Source organism: Gobio gobio (assembly GCF_949357685.1).
Source record: "Gobio gobio genome assembly, chromosome: 21".
Taxonomy (NCBI): Eukaryota; Metazoa; Chordata; class Actinopteri; order Cypriniformes; family Gobionidae; genus Gobio; species Gobio gobio.
In genome coordinates this window covers 27369428-27392773 of record NC_137117.1, presented here as the reverse complement: position 1 = coordinate 27392773, position 23346 = coordinate 27369428, and the positions used below count along the sequence as shown (strand labels likewise).

Sequence of the window (23346 nt, the reverse complement as noted above, 5' to 3'; positions counted from 1 at the left end):
CAATCTATAAAAGTCCGCACACAGGATACTTTAGAATCAGCTTTGTTCAAAAAATTAGCTACCAAAGATATACGCACACACACTTATTGTTGTGTGTAGGGACATGAAATCGCAGATATATCTGATTTGACTGCTTTCCATTCCATGGCACTTACGTTTGCTATGTCTGGCTGTGTGAAACCATGCAGGCTACAGATATATGAGTTGAATTCTGTTTTTGTGGAGAGTTGCAAAGTGGCTCAAATAATGCTGTGAGTTTGGGATGGGTCGGTTTGTGCAACCAACAATAATAGTGGAATCCATTGCAATCTTTAAAAAAAACTAGAGGGAAAAAACTGTACTATAATATTATCACATGGTACTTGTTAGGATGAACATAAAAACACGACTGTGGTTAACATGGGAGACATGTACAGACAAAGTCCAAACCCAAGTGTGCTTACCCTTGCATTAGGGAAGATTACACCAGCAGTCTTTCTGATTTGCTTAACACAACCGTATAAAACAAGTTAGCACGGTACACATAGGATTCGCACACTGTATTATCACAACACCACTGTAGAGCAGGCTGAGATGAAATCAGCTCAAAAGACCTTGAGCTATGGCCTTGTGGTTCACAACCTTCCAAAATTAAACTAATCCATAAGAGCATGCCTGCTTTACGTATATAATCACATTGCTGTAAGAAGGATATTGAATCTTAATGCAGAACAGCAGGCTGTGGATACTGTACCTGGTTTCTAAGACCATTTATTACCAAGGTTAATCTCTAACCAGACAACCTGAGTGCTCTCACGTGAGCTCACTCCCTCTGGCTTTTCCGGAGTAAGACCAAACAATAGCCAAATGTAAACTTAAAACCTGTGCTCACCTTCAGATTCAGTCACAGAGCTATTGCACTTCCTAACACTTCCTGTTCCCATTAAACGCACACAAACGCACATTTAAGTGGTCAATGACTATCCGAATCAACAATCAATTAATTAGCTAATAATTCGGTTGATTATGCTAATCGGCTGTGTTACTTGTTTTAATTTGTACCAGCCTTTGCAATGTTTTCAGATGACAGACAATTGCAAAGATTTTAGATGATGGCAGCCTTGGATAAATACCAAAAAACTTTCCAATATTATCCTAATATTGTGATATTATCCTTACATTGTAATCATTATGAGAACAAGTTGTAATTTGTTGTGTTAGCTCAACTGAGTACATGATGTTAACATATATTACAGCTGTATACTACTGCCATATGGTCATTACTTTGATACACTTTGATACATTTTGAACTATAACATTGAAACAAGCATTTTCTGCAAAGCTGCTTTGAAGCAATCTGCATTGTGAAAAGCGCAATACATAAACTTGATTTGAATTATGCTCATCAAATAATCACTATCAATGATAACCCACTGAGTAACTTAAGCACATGAAATGTGACATTCGGTGATGTTTCCATACAGGCAGTCAGGGAAACTGAAAGTTCTTGTTGCTTGAAAATCTATTGCCAAAAGTTTGGGGATGCCTGCCTTTACATGCACATGAACTTTAATGACATCCCTTTCTTAATCTGTAGGGTTTAATATGGAGTTGGCCCATCCATTGCAGCTATAACAGCTTCAACTCTGTTATATCTTGGAAGGCTTTCCACAAGGTTAAGGAGTGTGTTTATGAGAATGTTTGACCATTCTACTAGAAGCGCATTTGTGAGGTCAGGCACTGATGTTGGACGAGAAGGCCTGGCTCGCAGTCTCCACTCTAATTCATCCCAAAGGTGTTCTATCGGGCTAAGGTCAGGACTCTGTGCAGGCCAGTCAAGTTCCTCCACACCAAAGTACCAAGTACCGTTCTCCTGGCAACCGCCAAACCCATAAAAGTTTGCCGGTTCCTGTCTCCTTCTTCCCATATATCAACAAACCCCGTTACAGACCCATTCTTTCACAAATGTTTATAGAAGCAGTCTGCATGCCTAGGTGCTTGATTTTATACACCTATGGCCATGGAAGTGATTGGAACACCTGAAGTCAATGATTTAGAAGGGTGTCCCAATACCTTTGAAAATATAGTGTATTTTTCCCATAAACACAATTAAAAAGCTGCTCTTTCTCATACAACAAAAAAAAGCATTCTAATATTTAAAAGTTTAGTTACAATGGTGTTTGACCAGATCCCTGATTTAAGAAGAATCACCCATCAGTCTCCCTGACAGTTTTTGATGTATTATCACAACAATCACATCAAAATTGGCTAAGTATAAGAGGGAATCATTGGAAGACTGCGCAAATAACTGAGAAAGTCTACTAGTGCCATAGAAAAGCTTTTCAAGACTTAATCAACTTCATCTAAACAGACAGACTAATTTCAGGTGTCAATAAAAGTTGATAAAAGTTCATTGAAAGCTTCTGTATTATTATTAAATCTGTATTATTATTATTAATTATGCTCATGCTAGCCATTAATCAATAAACTGACCATTAAATTACGATGGATTTTGGAAATTCCAGAAAACTGAGATCCCTTAGACAAAGCTGTGCCTTCATGTAACAATATAGCAGTAAGTTTCTTTCATTTCATGCATGCAGGATGATGAGAAACCTGAGGCCTCATCAGGGTTCTGAAGAGATACAGTATGTGCATGATCAAAGAACCAATCACATGTTAAAGAATTCCTCATGTTGAACATGATGATCACCTTTGAACTTCCAGGGAATGAGAGATTGAGAAAAAGACCAGGTCTTTCTAAGAGGGTCATTCCAGAATGTTCAGTAGAGTGACGAGTGATGTTCCGGAACTATACAATTCCCTGCATTACTCTCAGAATGCCAGAGAGAGCTACATTACTCCAAACACGGGATGAGACAATTCACCAGGGCATGAAATGGTAACACTTTAGTTTGGGGACCAATTCTCAGTCTCACTAACATATTGGCTTTTTATTAGCACTTATAAAGCACGTATTAATGTGCTAATCTTTTTCTTGACCATATTGTACATCCCTTAATCATACCTAAACTTATCTAAGCATAGCCTACCACTACAACAACTACCTTACTAACTATTAATAAGCTGTAAATTTGGAGTTTATTGAGGCAAAAGTCATAGTTAATAGTAGGGCTGTACAATTAATCGAAAAATAACCGAAACCGACATTCAGAACCTCTAACCGACGTATTTTTCCCATGTCGGTTATTTCGGTTTTCACGTGACTCCGCACCGTCAGTCACATCAAGTGCAGTTTGCAGGCACACACAGAGATGCAGGAGCAGTTATCTGTGTTTATAGATGCCCACAATCAAAGTTTGTCAAGTAAATGCGTTTAAAGGCTTGCCAGTTTCAACATTTAACGCGATTGTGCACTATTCAAAAACAACAATACGGAAAACTTCTCCGTTCAGTGGTCAGCTTTTTTCTGTGACACAGAGCCGAGCCGTGTCACGTCTCTGAAAACGCGCCCCCTGAAGGCAGACCTATATCAAGTGCGTCCTCACAAAATTTGTCATTTGTCGGTGGTTTAAGCCCTGCCAGTTTGAACATTAAAACGAGTTAAGTAAAGGAGCTAAGAAACTCAACCGTTATAGGCATTCATTTTAATACCTTTGCAGTAAGTACAAACCACAGCTTCATAATGAATAGAGACAGTACGAGTAATTCACACACACACAATCACTCTCTCATTAATGCATTCAAATAAATGTAATGTAGGCCTATGTGCTAATGTATCTGTATCTGATGTACAACCAGCAGAAATCTGCCCCATAGACAATAACTGCTGAAAGTCAACCGTTTCCTTCAAGTACTTTAAAATCACAAAGAAATGCACTTTTTAATTAGAAAAAAAATCCACCTTTAATAGTAGAAAATATTTATAGTACAAACCTTATCAGTGAACTTACTCAAAAACCTTATGAGGACAAAAAAAAACAAAAAAAAACAAAATAATCGTTCATTAATCGTAATCGAGGTCAAATGTTCAATTAATAAAGGTTTTTATTTTTGGTCAAATCGTTACATCCCTAGTTAATAGTGAATATGTGTTCCCCAAACCATTGAAACCAACACACAATTCTCTATATTAAAAAGGGAAACATTTCAACAAAAACAAGTAATTTGTAAATATTTTTGTTATTTGTAATTGCAGTTAAACAATTGTTCATGTTAGGTTTTAGAGGGCTTAGAAGAATTACACGAGTAACTAAATTCAGACAAAATACATTTTTTTTTGTTTTGTTTTTTAGTACATGGTACCAAATACCTGTACTTTTCTCTTCACTACAACATGCTATGCAAAAGACGGTGATGGCTACACATTAATATATTCCCTATAAGCTTGTAATGGCATTTGTGGCTCATAGCAATTCACTATAAAAACATCACAGCACACCAGAAAGAAATTCTTTGTACGTTTGCCAATTATCATGTCTTATACGCAGAACTTTAGATCCATCATCTTTTCATCATGTCTGGCAGTAAAGAATACCTCAACTGACTGATGAGATTGCTCATTTGCTGCTTCAAAACCCTGAAATTCCCAAGCAATCACAGGACTGACATTTTAAATAAGGCTCCAGAGAGAATGAACGGCCAGTGGAGCTATCATGAGAGACAGATATGCAGAATATATTTTGACAGCTTTTCCTACAGCTGCGAGTAATTATTGCAGAGGCTTCAGACGTAATCTAGCATTTCCAAAACATGTGTTTAAACTAATCTCAAGAGTATTTGTGTTTGGGAGGGAGGATTTGCAGGTGGCATTGCTAGGCACAACTAGCTCTATAATAACTGGAGAAAGCCGTTTACATTCATATTCATTTCTGTTGCTTTACCGGTGTAGTTATCAGTTTCTACTAGACCAGCTAACAGCTCTGAAGAACCTGAAGCCCTCTTAGAGGTGTAGGACTCGTGGAACTCTTTATATTTCACTGTCACCCACAGCAATGAGGCTAAAGGTCAAAAGAGAGCCGATTAAAGCTGTACTCAGAAAAAGGGATCGTTTCCCATGCTTTATGACTCTGCGCCCTGATTTGCCTTGTCTGACTGTCAGCTTACACTCCTTAAAGGGATTGTTCACCCAAAAATGAAAATTCTGTCATTAACTACTCACCCTCATGTTGTTATTTTTTAAGATATTTTTTAAGATGAAAATATTTTTGATGAAATCTGAGAGCTTTCTGTCACTCCATTGACAGCTATGCAACTTCCACTTTGACGCTTCAAAAAGTTCATAAAGAGATCGTAAAACTAATCCATATGAATTGAGTTGTTTGAGACTCGATCGCTTTATATGAACAGATTTGATTTAATTTTATTTAATTAAGGCTTTTATTAACATATAAACATTGATCAGTGAAGATAAACAGAAGCTCAAACGCAGCGTAACGCGAGAATGAACCTCATTGGTTCTTGCTAAAGCTCAAACGTGCAGCGTAAAGCAAGAATGAACCTCATTGGTTCTTGTGGAAGCTCAAATGTGCAGCGTAACACGAAAATGAACCTCATTGGTTCTTGTGGAAGCTCAAACGTGCAGCGTAACATGAGAATGAACCTCATTGGTTCTTGTGGAAGCCTGACAAGCCAGACCCACATCAAGATGTTGGGTCTGGAAACTCAACATTGACTGGGCTCAATAAACGGTTGTCTTTCAAATTCCCTCTGCATGCAATTGGATAGCGCCATGAGTGCCACAACTAACCAGAGTGAAGAAGAAGGTGAAGCCGAGCTAATGTTAGTTGATAGACTTTCGCTGTATCCGGTCAGCAAAACTTCGAACATATCTTCTTTTCTTCAGTGCCGTTCTTTGTTCTTTTCTCAAAGAAAAGATTAACTCCAAGTCTTCCAGAGTCGCAGCCAAAGCCGCTGTTCGTCAGCTTTGTTTACGAGTAGCATGCAGAACCTCCGCAACTCTGCCGTGACGTGCCGTCATTATGTTAAGCCCGCCCACCGACTCTACACACGCTGTGATTGGCCTGACCAGAGTTTGGTTTTTCCAGCTCTCAGGTCTACCGAGAGTAGCTAGACTACACTCGCGGCAAAATACATTTTCTGCCGCTAGGGTGCGTCTAGATTTCTAGGCTAGCTCAAACATGCAGCGTAACACGAGAATGAACCTCATTGGTTCTTGCGGAAGTTCAAACGTGCAGCGTAACACGAGAATGAACCTCATTGGTTCTTGCGGAAGCTCAAACGCGCAGCGTAAGGCGAGAATGAATCTCATTGGTTCTTGCGGAAGCTCAAACGTGCAGCATAACGCGAGAATGAACCTCATTGGCTCTTGTGGAAGCTCAAACGTGCAGCGTAACGCGAGAATGAACCTCATTGGCTCTTGTGGAAGCTCAAACGTGCAGCGTAACGCGAGAATGAACCTCATTGGTTCTCGCACGTCAAGCGAACCTGCTTGAGCTTCTGTTTACCACAACTGATGTGTGAGTTGATGAATGTTTGTATGTGAATAATAGCCTAAATTTAATCTATTCATCATATAAAGCGATTGAGTCTCTTCAGAAAATTTGGACTAAACCGCTTAATTTATATATGAATTCGTTTTATGATCTCTTTATGAACTTTTTGAAGCGTCAAAGTGGTAGTTGCGTAGCTGTCAATAGAGGGACAGAAAGCTCTCAAATTTCATCAAAAAGATCTTAATTTGTGTTTCAAAGATGAACAAAGTCTTACATGTTTGGAACGACACGAGGGTGAGTAATTAATGACAGAATTTTCATTTTTGGATAAACTATCCCTTTAATATTCATTAAAACACACTTATAAAGATTATTGCATTACTTCAACAAATTATGCTTGTCCAAGAAATTCTATAATCACCATCAGAGCATGCATGCAGATTTGACTGACAAATGAAATGTGGAACACTTCTATAGAGTGTGCTGCAAAAGAGCGCAAACATGCAGATCTTTGGGAATGTAGGAGAGTGTAAATAATCTTAGATAAAATAGTCTTTACTGATACAGCCACATCAAGGTCAATACCATACTGATGTGTCTGATGTTTCACTGGTTTAGAATGAAAACGAAAGAATCACATTCATAACATAATTATGTGACATCACACATTTATTATATTGCTGACTTCACAGGCAAATGACAGCTGTCACAGCGACAAACACGTTATGTGAAAGATTGAATAGAAAGTTAAAATTCTGTCATCCTGTCCAAATCTTTATGAGTTTCTTTCTTTTGCAGAACACAAAAGAAGAAATTACAAATGTTAGTCACCAAACCGTTTTGGGTTTTTGGGAACCAGTTAGAAACCAAAATTCAACTTGACCGCATGCATCAAATTTCCTCTGTGCAGAATGTTCTTACATTTGGGGTCTTCTATTTTACACAATTAAATGTTTTGTAGTTGGTATATTGTGATATATGTTTGAACCTGATGTACACACTGTATTTTAATTCTTAATATCTGAATTTCCTTTAATGCATCTTTCTGCAATATGTTTTTGAAAATGTCAACAGATCATAAGGGTCTGGTCAATTCCCATTTTTTTTTTTTTTTATATAGCTACTGCAATTGAACTGATTCTCATGACAGGTCACCATCTATAGACGCACATGACAATCCAAAGAACAAGACTTTTCAAAACGAGTAGGCTACAGACAGATCTAGATTGATGGAGACGCTGCGAGCCTGCGACCCAAAAATGAACGAAGTTCTCTCTCAATGACAGGACATGAAGCACATTTATTAGTAAAAAACAACAACACAAAGAAACAACAGAACATGCGCAGCATTGCACTTAAAATGAAAAGTTCATGTAAACAATGGGTCTGCCCAGTTTCGACATAGCCGACTAAGAGTTTGACTGCAACCTTTACACTTTTTAAAATAAGATTATAAACTGTAAAAGTGACTGTAAATCAATCAAAGTACAAAGTTAGACAGTAGCTATAAGTCTTACCTGTGGATTGACTCTCATAAGCAGCAGCGCTCCTCTCGCGAGCTACGCGTCCACCTGTTCTCAAGCACCGTTCAGTGCTGAAGGAGGAGTCCACGCGGGTTTTCCCTCGCACTGTATTATAAACAGGTAAGTGTTTGTATGGCGACGTCATGGCTTGTGTTTTAATTTAATCCTCATGACAAGTTTAACGTATTCACGCATTTGTATGAGGATGGCGTGTGGTGGTCGGAAATAAGTTTGCTTTGTGCGTTTGTTGTTTTATAGCTAATCCACGTTCCAGTTCTATTTGACATTTAATAATAATAATAAATTAATGATAATAGCTACATTTTATTTGTAACGTATACTTCATATTAAACAAAATCTCAAAGTGCTACAGATAAAAAATATGTTTCATGCCATTTCAAGTTCTTTTCGGAAATGACCAAAAGTGAAAATTTCCAATGAGGGAGTTGTTTATTTTTCCAATCCATTTCCACTAGATTGATGTGGCCTAATCAGACGTTTTTGTGGACAGGTTAGCCTTAATAATAATGAGGCGTACACACGTGACTTCTCACCTGTATTTGTTAGCAGGTATCATGTTTTACAGTGACTGTTGCTTTAGTAAAATGCTTTATGCAATCACATTGTTTGTCAATTTAATAATAAAGTATTTTGTCCTGTAGGCCTAGTTGTTTTGTGATGTAGATTCTATAGTGTGCACGTGCTGGTAACATTTCATTGAACATTTCTGATCTTTGCACATACTTGTCTCAGTTATGATAGTTACAGCAGCTTTGAGTTTGTTTTATTTGTATTTTTTACAAACTGAGACAAAACTCCTTTAGTTCTCCTTGTAATGCAGGTTCAGTGACATTATACATAGGCTATGAACATGAGTCATCTTTGATTATGTGATGGGGGGAAAAAACATTCTAAACTAATACTTCAGTATGATTGATAAATGCATTAACATATGCATACTTGCAGTCAGAGAATTCAAGCGTTACAAATTTAGGGCCTTCTTCCTGTAGGCTAAACACCTGAAGATGCTTGGCTTGCAGAGTGAGGTATACTGTTGACAAGCTAATGCAAAATGTAAAAGAAAAATCTGTATGTGTATTCATATCTTCATACTTGCAAATATGCCAACACACATAATAGTCAAAATGGAATGTTGCAATGGTCATGCTGAATTGTTCTCATAGCAAATATTGATTGTTTTCTAAGTAAAGGGTTAGCTAGGCATGCACTTTAGTCCAGAAGTAGCCGTGAGAATAAGGGCAGTGAGTAGAGGGTGAATGATGCATGAACAGCAGAGGTCAGGGGTCATCTAGAGTGCAAAGTGTAAGGGTTTCACACTCTGAGGCATAAGTGTGGTTTGTGGGTAGCGTAGTGATAGATTCACAGGGAGGGGGGGGGGGGGATTCTAACTGCAACAAAATATAATTGTGCATAATTAGGATAATTAGATTACATATCAAATTATGCTTATCAACTGCACAAGGTTAAAGAAAATAACCACGAGGACAATATATACAGGTTATAATATTGTTTTTTTGTTTTGTTTGTATTGTTTTGGGTCCTGGAGCCAAAGCAGTTGAAAAGCACTGTGCTAGAGAATAAAAGACTAAAAGACAAACTTACAATCTGCTGCCCCCCTATGATAGTGATGGGCAAGTACAAAGCCTACTCCAGAGATCACCACATAACTGACTCATTTACTGTATCAAGCCTGTGCAAGTCTCTAATGGGACAATAGAACAGTAATTGCTGCAATTTAGTTAGTAAAGTTTGTCTATAGTCTAAATTGCTCAACTGAGTCATATCCCTGCTTTCCATAGTCCCATTTTTTCAACTCATGTTTGGTTTATTTGGCATTATGGGGAAAAATCACTTCAGTCCGTTATTTATCCCATTGTCAAAAAGAGGGTTTTGTTGTAGAAGGAGGGCAGAGATGGCTTGGTTATGCTGAGCACAGCGGAACATGCATTTCACCCCTGCTAGATGCATCAGATGGTCCTTTTTCATCAGTGTCTTCCAGTCTGTCACTCTTCTCGCAATCTGTTGAAAAAGAGCAAAGTATAACATTGCCGGTTGTCTCTTAGTAAAGACACATTTTGAGATTTCAGAGTTGACTGTGTTAGTTGGGTCTAAGAGAAACTCAGGAGCTGACCTTATTAGTGGTCACCATTGAGGGCTCTGTGTTTGATTCTTGCAGTATCTGTGCAGTGCGTTGTCTCAGAGCATCCCACAGGGCAACTGCACTCATGGGTTCTAATAACAAAGACCACACTTAATCATCTTAAATATTTCATTTGACGTCTTTTTTTTTGTTGCAGTTTTTATAAAATAAAAAAAACTTTATGTTAAAACTTGCATAAAAAATCTTTATGTACTAAGTTTGAGGTCTGTAAAAGGGATCCGATACTCAGATCGGTTATCGGCTCCGATACTGCCATGTTTGCCGGATCGGGTATCGGTCAGGCCAAGCCGATTCAAATCTGATATTGTGTGTATTATATTCTATTTTATTGTTAAGCCCCACAAAAGGCACAAAAACTTTATTGTGCTTTATAAGGTTTTCGTGCACTATATTCCAAGTGTTCTGAAGCACGTGAGGTACAATTGAAAATTTAAATTATTGATTTCAAGTTCATGTAAAATGCTTCCCTCTGCTGGGATTGTCAGTCATTCTCTGTTCAGCATACAGCACGCCGTGTTCAGTTACAACTGTACAAAATAACAAGATTTGTTGTTTTTTGAAATAAATATATACTCTTATTCCAAAGGATGCGTTAAATTGATTAAAAGTGACAGTCAAGACATTGGACACATTGGAACGGCTGATAAGCACACAGTTGAAGCAGTGGCTTGGAATTCCACGTTGTTTAAGTTCTGTCGGACTTTATGGACATGGCAAGTTGGAATTACCAATCACAGGGCTCGTGGAAGAGTTCAAATGCACTAAAGCAAGGCTCGTCATGACCCTAACTGAATCCGAGGATGCAGTCATTCGAACAGCAGCCCCCCGGGTGGTAGCGGGAAGGAAGTGGACTCCATTAGAAGCTGTTCAGAGTGCAAAGTCTGCACTTCACCTCAGAGACATAGTTGGACAAGTACAGCATGGGAGGGCAGGGTTCGGACTCATCCCAAAAACTAACCCTCTATGGCATAAAGCAACATCAATACAGAAGAGACAGCTAGTGATAGGAGAAGTCAAGAGACAGGAGGAGGAAGAGCGATATGCCAAAGCCGTCTCAATGGCCAAGCAGGGGAGATGGACCAAATGGGAGGGTCTGGAGAAGAAAAAGCTCAGCTGGCGTGACATCTGGCAGATGGAGGGAGCTCGACTGAGTTTTGTCATTAGAGCCACATATGACCTGCTACCCTCCCCCCAAAATCTGAAAGAGTGGTATGGAGAAGACCCTGCCTGTTCCCTGTGTCAAGTACCTGCTTCCCTAAGGCATATTCTATCAGGGTGTACCACAAGTCTTACCCAAGGGCGCTATACTTGGCGGCATAACCAAGTACTCAGAGAGCTGGCATCAATAATGGAACAGAGGCGAACCACCACAAACAATCTCCCACAAACATCAGCAGGACAGGTCAACTTCATAAACTTTGTACCAGCTGGCCAACATCAAGAAAATAGTACAACACCTAAGGATGTAAGCATCCTGCAGTCAGCGCGGGATTGGAAATTGGAAGTAGACCTTGATAAAAAACTTGTGTTTCCCCCAGAAATAGTGGCTACAACACTCCGGCCAGACATTGTCCTGTGGTCTCCAACAAAAAAGCTGGCATATGTTGTAGAATTAACAGTACCATGGGAAGATGGGGTTGAAGAGGCTTATGAGAGGAAAAAGAACAAATATTCCGACCTGGCAGCTGAAGCATCTCAGAACGGCTGGAAGACCAGCATCTTCCCAGTAGAAGTGGGATGCAGGGGATTTGTTGCCACATCTACTACGAGTTTACTGAGAAAAATAGGGGTGAAGGGTCGCTCTCTCCAACAGGCCATCAAGTCCATGTCAAGCGCTGCTGAAAAAAGCAGTAACTGGCTCTGGATCAAGCGCAAAGACCCTAACTGGGCAGCAAGGTAGAGGCAAATGGTATGCAGTCAGGCTTAGGCCTGACTCAGGGAGAAGGACGCCCCTGCCATGCAGAGCCCATCAGGAATATGGAGGGTAAGGCATGGAGGGGGGTGTACCTGGGACGCTGGGTACACCGTTGAGCCTTCTGGAGACGTTGTGGGCTTCAATCAACGAAACGTCGATGAAGCAGGGTGCCCACCTGATGACCCCAATGACATACCTTACCCTTCTTTTCACCACTCCACACCGGCTGCTACAATCAAGAGTTTCCTACTAAAGGGATTGAAACATCTAGTTCTATTAGCTTTACATTATAACTCTATTTCAAATGAATGCTGTTATTTTGAGCTTTCTATTCATCAAAGAATACTGAAAAGAAACGTCTCATAGTTTCCACAAAATATTTAGCAGCACAACTGTTTTCAACATAATATTAGAAATGTTTCTTGAGCAGCAAATTATCATATTAGAATGATTTCTGAAGGATCATGTGACACTGAAGACTGGAGTCTGAATGCTTAAAATTCAGCTCTGCCATCACAGGAATGAATTACATTTTAAAATATTAAAATGGAAAACAGACTGTATTAATATTTCACAATATTACTGTATTTTTGATCATATAGATGCAGCTTTGGTAAACATTAGAGACTTCATTAAAAAACATAAAAAAAATCGTACAGACCACAAACATAGTAACTGTAGTGTAATCATAATCAAGTTTGCTAAATTATTATCTTATTGCACGTAATGAGTAAATATACCCAATAAATTCACTTCTCATACAGTTATCCATCTGTAGAAACACAAATGTCAATACCTTTCATGTCGTCTTTCAGCTGGGAAAACCAAGGGGGTAGTTCCTTTGAGCAAGAGGAAGGGCTGAGGAAATACTCTGCAGTCGATTCATCAAACAAACTAAAAGACAGATTGCCAGCTGATCAAATAGTTAAAACAGTCAGTTAAATCATCTGAAACTGTGCTTCTTCAACTCGCACTGTATATCAAGTACAGCCGTCACTGAGGCCTGTATACCACCATCACAAAAAAAACCCATACCTGATGAGGCATCGCTTGCAGTCATCTTGGATCAGTTTATGTTCCATCATTCCATAAAGGCGTTTTGACAGCACAACTATGAGCAGACAGAGGATGTTACCTTTCTTTTGTTACCAAAATAAATCAAATACTCTGCCCTATTATGCCTTTTGTAAAATTGCCAAAAATGTAAGAAAAGCCAAAAAATTCAGGTGAAAAAGAACTCATGACATCACCCAGATCTTAAAGACCAAAGCTTTAGCAGCAAAAATAGACATATTCTCACCTGTATTCATCCGGTCATCATCTGTGACTTTCTCCCTTTAACACTGGGAGTGACATCCAGCTGACTGATTCCAGATCAGACTGAGACCGATCTCGGATAGGGCCGTGCTACTCAGTTCAGGCAGCGGGTTGGTTGTGACATCCATGGAGATCCGGTAACCCAGGTGACAGAAAGCACCTGATTCCTCTAAGGAATGAGGACAAATAGAGTCCTATCCCTCCTGACACTTGCCTCTGCTGTCCAGGGATTGTGGGATAGTATGTGTTGGCCTAGAAGTGATGTGTGCATTTGTGTTTAATGATCGACTCTTGAGCTGCGGGTCCAAACATGTCCTGTTAATCCTAAAGCTGATGAGCGAAAAAAGAAGGAAACTGAGACTTAGAAAAATAATACATGGAAATGTATTTAAAATACAAATACAAAATACTGTGTGGAAAAATGTATTTAAATACAAATACAAAATACTGTGTGGAAAAATGTATTTAAATACAAATACAGTATTTTGTATTTTGAAAATACACAAAATACATGTGAAATTGTCGGTTCAGTGCAGTTATCCCTATTAGGCTGAAATCTATCTGGACCTATTCACGATGCACGAGCCTCCGCTGACTTTGCGCGTTCCTCCCCAAACGGACGAGGCGTTTATACCATAGACTGTAAAAAATGATGGCCGTGTCCGTGTCGCCACCCATAGGATTCTGAAGAGCAGTTCTGAAGCGTAAAGTAGGGACGAGCTGGCCATTGCCATCTTGGCAGCGTGTCACTCCCGGATAATAGAAAATGGGCAAAGAGGCGGGACGTGGGCGGAGCTGAGGTGACGCGATGACTAACAGACAGCAGATAAATGGCAATCCACCTGTCACTCAAAGTGGCCACGCCCTTCATTATGCAGAACTTTAATGGTGCGTTCACACCGGACGCGATTCGCGCGAGTGATTTACATGTTAAGTCAATGCAGAGACGCGAAATGGCATTCTGCGGCGCGATTCGCGCGAATGAGGCGGCGAGATTCGCGCGATTCGCGCGATTGAGGCGACGCGAATTGAGCGTTTTGAACGCGCGATTCGCGCGAATCACGCGAAACGCTCAAGTTGAAAAATCTGAACTTTGGCGGATATTTCGTGCCGCGTTAACCAATCAGGAGCCTGCTCTAGTAGTGACAACAATGAGGAGAAAATCTGTACATTAATATCTGGTTCAGACAATATGATTATTACTGTGATAACATTAAATTACATGAAACACAACCCAGTCTCTTTTTGTTAAATGCAAGTTTATGTATGATCAATAATACAAAAGTACAAGTAATGTATAACAAGCTATACATGAAATAAAGCAAGCAATGCAGTCAAACATTCAAAGTCAGTGCTAGTAGGCTAACGTTACAACTGCAACGTACAGTTATAGCCTAAAAATATAAAGTAATGAAACTTATCTTTGCCCTCAGCCTAAACGATTTGCCAGGGAACAAATTATAGATCCATGAGACCAAAGATCGGCCGTTACAAGACGAATTATAGCTCGAGACACACCACAGACATCGGAGCCAGCGGTAGACGGCAGAAGGACTGCCCGAGGAAAGGTTGCCCTCGCCGGCTTTCACGTGCGCTGAGCGCGCTGTCCGCTGGAGCTCACAGCTCCGACAACGGCAGATAAAATGTTCAAATAGGCACTGTTTATGTAAATAAACCACAGATTTGAGCTTTAAACAACTACATTATCGACTGAAAAAGTCTTAAAACTACGTTTTGTCACACATTAACAGTAGATATGAACAAAAAAAAGACATGTAAACACAGCCCATGTCAGCCATTTTTCAACGAGACGAGCTGCTGTCGGAAGCCCCGCCCATGACGCGAATTCGCATCTGTTGTGCAGTGAATGTCACGCGTGATTCGCGCAAATTTCACGCGCGATTCACGTGAGTAAACTCAAAATGTACACGCGTCCACCTTCGCGCGATTAGCGTCCGGTGTGAACGCCACATAAGGCTTATATAATGTAAATGAATGTTGCCCCCTCACAGTTGTCATGAAGGGCAGAATTAGCCGTATAGACCAAAACTACAATTTGTACCAGGCCGTAAACATGTTTTTTTTCTGCTGTAAAGTTGGGCATTTTAACATGGGGCTCAATGAGATTCTGCTCCCTTCTGGAGTCTGTCTCTAGTGGCCAGTCGATGAATTGCAGTTTAAGTCACTTCCGTATCGGCTTCAAGAGAAACTGCGGGAGGTTGCCGCTTGGTCTATAGCCTACTTGACGCGCTCGGCGTTGGACTATTCTTTGAAAAGACAGAGGGCGACTCGGAGTAATTGTTCTATAAACCATCAGGAAACAGCGTCGAGAAGTAGTAGAAGAATGTACACAGGTGACAATATTTATTTTAGTACACTTCACCAAAAACCACACTACAAAAGTATCATGTCAAACTCGTAAACCATGATGTTATTACTTGTGACATGAGAACAAAATGTATGTATACATGTATACAACTAAATTAACAATCTCTTAAATATTTCCTAATTTCACTTGACATTTTCATTTAGTTTCGTGATTTTTTTTTTAATAAAACATCTTTATTTTCAATAAAAGGGCTTATTTATGCTTTTGTGGGCAAATTTTGTAAATATAAGCAACTAATTTGTACGTGCAAACCGGGTGCCGGTGTGATGAGACGTTATGCTCGGCTAGATTCGCCTCGAACTCGTGCACCTTCGGAATGCGCACGTGCAAAAAAACTGCCAACATGCAAGTGTGAATTTGAATTTGCTTTCGCGGCAGTTAAGCTTGGAACATACTCTGCAAGAACAAAGAAGTTTGTTCGTTTTCTCGAGGTGGCAAGAACAAGAACAAAGTTCGTTCTGGCCAGGACATTCCATACTTCACGAGAAAAGCAGGTGCCGAACATCTCCGTTTCACCCAAAAATGAAAATTCTGTCATCATTTACTCACCCTCAAGTTGTTCCAAACCTGTATGAGTTTTTTTGTTCTGCTTTACACAAAAGAATATATTTTGAAGAATGTTTGTAACCAAGCAGAGAGAGCAACCATTGACTGCCAAATACGTATTTTAAATACATGCATCTGAAATACTGCCCATCCCTGCATATTGGTACATATTAGAACCTTTTTTAAGGATACCGTCCCAGTGACAGCTCTAGTACCATTTTTTTCTGAGAGTGAAGGATGAAAGAGTCTGTAGATTTTAAACACCAGTGACTTCTGTAGGCTACTCGTATTAAAAAAATAGCATGCTGATAATCATAGAATAATCTACTGTATTATAGTTGTGACCACTTATAGATTTAGTTGCCTGTCTGTTATCATTTAAAGAAACATTGTAATGAAAAAAACACACACCAAAATTAAGACTTTTTAATCAATAAGCTCTTGTCTTAAAATATTACAGGCTTTAAGATGAAGTCTTATATTGTAAATTAACGTTGAAAACGGTGTAGCCTATATTAGAAGGTTTCTCGACAAAAAGTGACCATGGTCTTCTTGGTATGAAAGTAAATAATGCCCATATGCCAGTGTCAGAAAATTAATTATTTTTAAAAAAACGTATTACTTACTTAACTTTTTACTTGATTCGTTTTTATGTTTTGTTGTTTTTCATTTTCATGATAAAAAAGTCAAACAAGCCTATTTTTTCTGTTATCTGTTTTCTGATTTCAAAATGTCTATGAACGTCAAATACCTTTTAATCAATGTACTGAAATAAATTCTCAATCAGAACAATTGTCTTTTAATCAATCAACATCAATGTGTAGGAATGTAAAATATCTGATAATTTCAGTTAATATCTGAATCCACTCATACAATTATCACTCTCATCTGAGACAACGTCCCACTGAGTGAATCAACTGAGCATGGCTCTAATTTATATGTTCCTGAAACTTCCCCCAAACTCCTGATCCCCTCTCCTGGGAGATCACAAAATCCAATAGATTTCGGGTATATTTCAATGTCAATTATCACTATACAATATTATATGTGTTTGGTATCGTTTGAAATGTCTCAGTGCGAATGGTACAAAAATCTCATAAGCACAGAAATACAAGAAGTTAATAAGAGTTTTTAGAGCTTAGACCTATTTTACTTATGATGGTGGGTCTGGCTGTTGGAGCCATTTGGTTTCTTTTCAATCAAGCCAAACGGTAATTCGACTAAATTTAAATTCCCTTTGTTTTCATGTATTTCCATTTGAAACAGTTTCTGGGTCTGGAGTTATTTAAAGCGATGCAGCAATGAGTTCGGAGCTCAATACTATTAACAAGGTTGGCCCGTAACACAGAAAACGCTCTGTGTTAGGCTACGTAATAATCAAAAAGTCAGGAAATTTTTCACTCTTTAAGCTATCTCGGAATATTTGATGTTTGATGAATTATCTTTGAATTGATTATGTAATTGGCATTATACATTTACCTGACTGTTAATAAAATTGTTACATTTTGATCCTTTCTGAATTACTCTGTAATTATTATTAAATCTCCTGAACGGAGCGATATAATTGCAACAAAAGGTTAAAACTGAATGATTAAATGTGTAATTAACTATTAAATATAATGACCAAACAACCAATTGGTATTCTATCCTAAATTCCTAAATTATTGTAGAGCCACTGTGGTGAGATGGACTTTGTAATGACGTTTTAAGAGCCTTTTATGGGTCTTGGGAGTATTAATGTACTGAATGCCAATGGAGGCCTATCTGAAGCCTTTCTCAGCCATCAGCTTTCAACAAAAATATCTTCATTTGTGTTCCGAATATGAACGGAGGTCTTACGGGTGTCGAACGACATGAGGGTGAGTAATTAATGACAGAATTTTCATTTTTGGGTGAACTAACCCTTTAATGTTAGATAAGAAACTCATAATGAGATTATTGTTTTCTCATCTGTCATTTTTGTCACTTTTTTGGGCCGAGCCTTGGTTTATTTACGACCTCCAGTGGTTTATAGGTTTAGAACTTTTAACTTCACCCCAACCATTTCCTCTCTTTTCACCAGCTACAAAGTGGTCTTTGGTGTGCTCATATGAAGAGGACGCCATACCTTTCAGCACGACCGATTTCAAATGGTGCTAGAAAACCTCAGTCCACTCTTAACACCAGAGGAAATCAGTCACGCTACAAAAGGTAGTAGCATAGCGAAGGACTGTTTTTGTGTGGCACCATTAAATAAGCTCTTAAATAAATAGCGCAAATGCATTTCAAGGTGAAAAACAAATCAAATGCCAATGTCACTCAGTTGAAACGCATGTCTTCTTATGAGAGTCTTTTTTCAGTCTCATTTACTCATACTGATTTATGGAATGCTTCCAAAGGACCTTTACATAGATTGCATGCTCATTGTTTTTGGTGGTTCGTGTGTCTCTGGTAATTGGAGGGCCCCTCTGAAGGACGCTGCAGTGTGTCATAGCAGCTTAGCCATGGACCATCAGTATTGAAAAGAGGGGACCTCCCGGAATCAGCATGGCAGCGGATCTATGTGAGACGTGGGAAATAGCCAGCACAAACACACACACACACACACACACACACACACACACACACACACACACACACACACACACACACACACACACACGTTTGGTTTTCATCTTTTATGGGGACTTTCCATAGGCGTAATGGTTTTTATACCGTACACACCGTATATTCTATCCCCCTACACTGCCCCTGCCCCTAAACCTAACCCTCACAGGAGACATTCTGCAATTTTACATTGTCAAAAAACATCACTTAGTCTGATTTATAAGATGTTTTCCTCATGGGGACCTAAAAATGTCCCCACAAGGATGAGGATTTCGGATATTGCTATCTTTGTGGGGACATTTTGTCCCCATAACGTGATGATTACCAGTCCACACACACACACACACACACACACACACACACACACACACACACACACACACACACACACACACACACACACACACACACACACACACACACACACACACACACACACACACACACACTCTCACACACACACACACACACACACACACACACACACACACACACACACACACACATTTGTCATTTTACTTTAATTGCTTTTAAAATCATTCACTTTTGTATATTTTACATAATTTTAAGGCATGGAATTGAAATAACACCTTCAGTCACTCAATTTTAAATGAGTAGATAGACCTGGTTTCACAGACAGGGCTTAGATTAAGTCAGGATTAGGCCTTAGTTCAATGTAAGTATGTTTTATAAATGTGCTATATATATATATATATATATATATATATATATATATATATATATATATATATATATATATATATATATATATATATATATATATATATATATATATATATATATATATATATATATATATATATATATATATATAAAATAAAAAAAAACATTATTGGTGAGATTCTTTAGACAAAACAACAGCAATGACATAAGAATCAAATGTGCATTTTAGGACTAGGCTTAAGCCTTGTCTGTGAAACCGGGGAATGGCCATTTAAAGGGACCTTTCCTTTTCTTTTCTTTTTACTCACCCTCATATCATTCCAGCCTGGAGGCTGTTATTTTTCAGCAGAACACAAACAAAGAATATTGTCATAAATTACACTTTAGTGGCCTTTGGCTGTCAAGATCTAAAAAAGACTAGAAAAGCACTTTAAAATGAGTTTATACAACTCGTTCACTATATTTCAAGTCTTCTGGTGCCATACAATAGCTTTGAGAAATCAATATTTAAGACATTCACCAGAAACTCTCATATCAAATAAGGTGCCGTTTTATTTGGTCATGCTTGATGTTATTGATGTCCAGCCAGCGCCATAACAGCCATATTTGATATTTGATTTCCTTTGATAGCTACAGCTACTAACTTTATAAGTCTTTAATATTAATTAAAGACTTTTAGGTGAAATAATGGTGACTTAATTTTAAACCCCATAATATTAAAAATAAATATTTGATATCTCTGTTTTTGTATAATGTTTCCCTACATGTCAAAAATGTGTTTTAGGGTTTTATGATCCTTTAAGTTTAGCCCCTGAGGCAAATAATCTATATTTCTGACAGCTTTCAGTTGAATAGTTAGCCACACCTGTACTTAAGCCAACAGATTTGAAAAGAAAAGGCAGATTTGATTAAAGACACACCTGTTTCTCTACATGTTTGCAGTCATTAAAAATCACACAAAATTGAAATTTCAACTCCAGTCTTTAACATTTATACCAGAAATTAATTGACGTGTCCACATATGACGTTTGAGAAAAATAAATTCATAAAAGCAGTACATTTCCAAAGTGCTATTGTGGAATGTCACTTTACAGACATATGTGATGGGTGACAGCACAAGGAAGGATGAGTGAAGGCACAAGTATATGTTATAAATTGAGTCGATCTACTGAAGTATAAGATGCTAGTAGATGTTACAGCTGTTTTTGTTATATATTTTTAAATGAATGCACTAGAGTTTTTAAAACAAGTACTCCACATACACTGAAAAAAATATATTTTTGCTGCTTGCCCAAATAGCTTAATTTAAATGAGCTAAAGTAACACAATGGCTATATATTTTTTCCTAACTTAATTTGATTGTGTTCAATCCACTTAAATATAAATCAAATTGAAGTTGACTTAATCTGATTGTGTTAATTATCTGAAACTGGGCGGGGCTTGTTAGTTCCCAGCATGCTTTGCATATGGCTAAATCAAGAGAAGAGTAAATGTTATTTTATATGTAATGCTGCGTTCACACCAAACACGAACATTTTGAATCCATCCTACAGCGAATTGGACGCGCGTATAAATCAAGCGTTTGAAGCGAAATAGATGCGGACCTGCGCTTGGATGACAGCTCGCTCTCTCTCTCCTGTATGTATATTTTAGGCTACAATAAAACGAAATATACTATGGGCCACATTTTTACGATCTTAGTGCATGGTCTGAAGCACATGGCGCAGGTGCACTTAGGGCGTGGTCTTTTTGTTGGTCAATGGCGCAGTCGTTTTCAGTTGCCTCAAAATAGCAACGCACCAACAATGCGCCTGAACATACCTTGTTTTCAGATCAGCATGCCCATGGGTGAACAGATGGGCACGAGTGCATTTGCTATTTAAACAACGTGGCTCTGGATGTGAAAATGATAACTGCATCGTGCTGAAACAAGCAAAAAACACTCGGGCCTGGCAGGTGTATGATAGGGTCCTATATGTGCAATGTAGGGGTATATGAACTTAGGGCACATATAAAATCAAACAACATACACTGTAATGATTTCTGCATGTCCCACAAGGTATCTGATCATTCAAATTTAGATCAATTTACTTTAAAACTATAATGTATTTCAAGACACCATGGTGATAAGCGTTTTCAGAGTCACTTTAAATTAAGTCTTTAACTATTATGAACTAACTTTTAAATTAATAATTTGATACAATGTACTTATTGTGTATATGCATGTCTTTACATTGTACTTTTATTTAAAATAACTGCATGTAAATAATGAATTCTTGTAATTACATCTGTAATTACACTGTGGACCCATCCCTTACCCCTTAATCCACACTTAAACCTAACCATACCACCAAACCTGTCCCTAACTTCAATACAACATAAACACAGTAAATACATTGTACCTAACTGTACTGTAAGTATAGTAGTTCAAGACAATAAAACATGACCATGTTTTATTTGGGGAGAAACTTGGAATCTATTCAATTTTTATGAAATTTTATAAAAGTATAACAGTGTTACAGTGACACACTAATCACCATAATGAAACTCTATTTATGCAATTATCCTACAATGCAGAACAATGTGGCTTTTTTTACAGTAATTTATTGTGCTACCATTGGAAATGACTGCATTGATTTGACAATAACTAGAAAAACTACTGTTAAGTCAAATACAATCCTGTCTTTTTTTATGATGAGGGGAGATTGGGGGCTCGTCTGGCTGGTCTGTCTAACATGAACTAGGTCAGTGCTCTTTTCTGTACTGGAAACCATTGCTGTTTGTCTGTGTCCTCCACGTGTACTCAGTAACCAAGACTCAAACAAATATGAACTGACTTGCCCACTGGCACACCCATATCGGTAATTACTAGGGCTTCTCAATTATAAAAAGCAGGCTGGATCAAACATGGCCTTTTTTTTAAGGGAGTGACCTCAAGGAGAGCACATGGCGATGGGATTTGACCATAAATCCATGTGGGTTTAAAAGCATGGTGTCATGCAGAAGATTTAGTGTAAAGCAATGCAGCAGTTTTGAATATGGATTACTGTAATTGAACCGAAAGTCCTATAGGGCGTCAACTGTAAAGTATATTATTTGAGTCACAATATTGATTGTAACCAATAAATATTAGCTTAAGTTAGCAATAACCATATTTTATATAACATATTTAAACAATGTTATTATAACATCTGGTCTGAGCAGCTGAAAGGCAATGTATTTGATAAATATATAGATTCATCAACTTTCAAGTTATTGTGAATAGCCTTACCTTTCGATTAAAGTGCAGTAAAAGAGATTCAGAATTCTTGTAGATCTCTTATTGTGAAGAACGGATGGTCCCAAAGAAAGGTACACAGCTTGTGTGTGGAGTGGCCATGTGCTCATCCTTCATCAGTGATGCCGTCTTGGCATGAGTGTGTGTGTTTGTGTGTGAGTAAGAAAGAGGAAGCGAGGAAGAGTGAAATAAATGAAACAATGAATTCAGTGCTGTTTTAAAGACAAAAGTGGTTAAAAATGAGAATCTAGGAAAAAGTTGCCCTTTTAATACTGTTAATGAACTAAAACTGTTTTATCTCATAGTCTACTGTTAACAAGCAATGTGTTTTTAGGTCTGTTGTCTCATGACCCAGTGCATGTGAGGTGAATATGGGCCAGGGTGCCCTCTAAAGGCCACGACTATAAATAGCAGAATGGTACTCATATTGAGAGCATGGTTATGTTGTATACCTGCACAATCTCATTTCTTGGCATGTCATTCTTATTACAGTAGTGTCATGATACACTGATGGTCTTTGTAACAGTCAAAA

At 38.3% G+C, this 23346-nt stretch overlaps 2 protein-coding genes across 2 annotated transcripts in view; both read right to left on the bottom strand.

The window, feature by feature from the left end:
* lamb2l (laminin, beta 2-like) overlaps nucleotides 1-8000 on the bottom strand; it is a 48829-nt gene extending 40829 nt beyond the window's left edge. Inside the window, exon 1 of the mRNA XM_079803088.1 lies at nucleotides 7913-8000. The gene's annotated coding sequence lies outside the window, so the exon portion shown is untranslated. The remainder of the gene's footprint in view (nucleotides 1-7912) is intronic.
* Nucleotides 7913-23071, bottom strand: LOC307117881 (uncharacterized protein). The gene is made up of 6 exons (XM_079803106.1): nucleotides 22809-23071; nucleotides 13316-13662; nucleotides 13051-13126; nucleotides 12812-12909; nucleotides 10071-10171; nucleotides 7913-9958 (listed from the first exon to the last, which is right to left on the bottom strand). Exons 2-6 carry the CDS (start codon nucleotides 13323-13325, stop codon nucleotides 9788-9790), a joined length of 456 nt encoding a protein of 151 aa, XP_079659232.1. The 5' UTR covers nucleotides 13326-13662; nucleotides 22809-23071; the 3' UTR covers nucleotides 7913-9787.
* Between the last annotated feature and the right edge of the window lie 275 nt (nucleotides 23072-23346).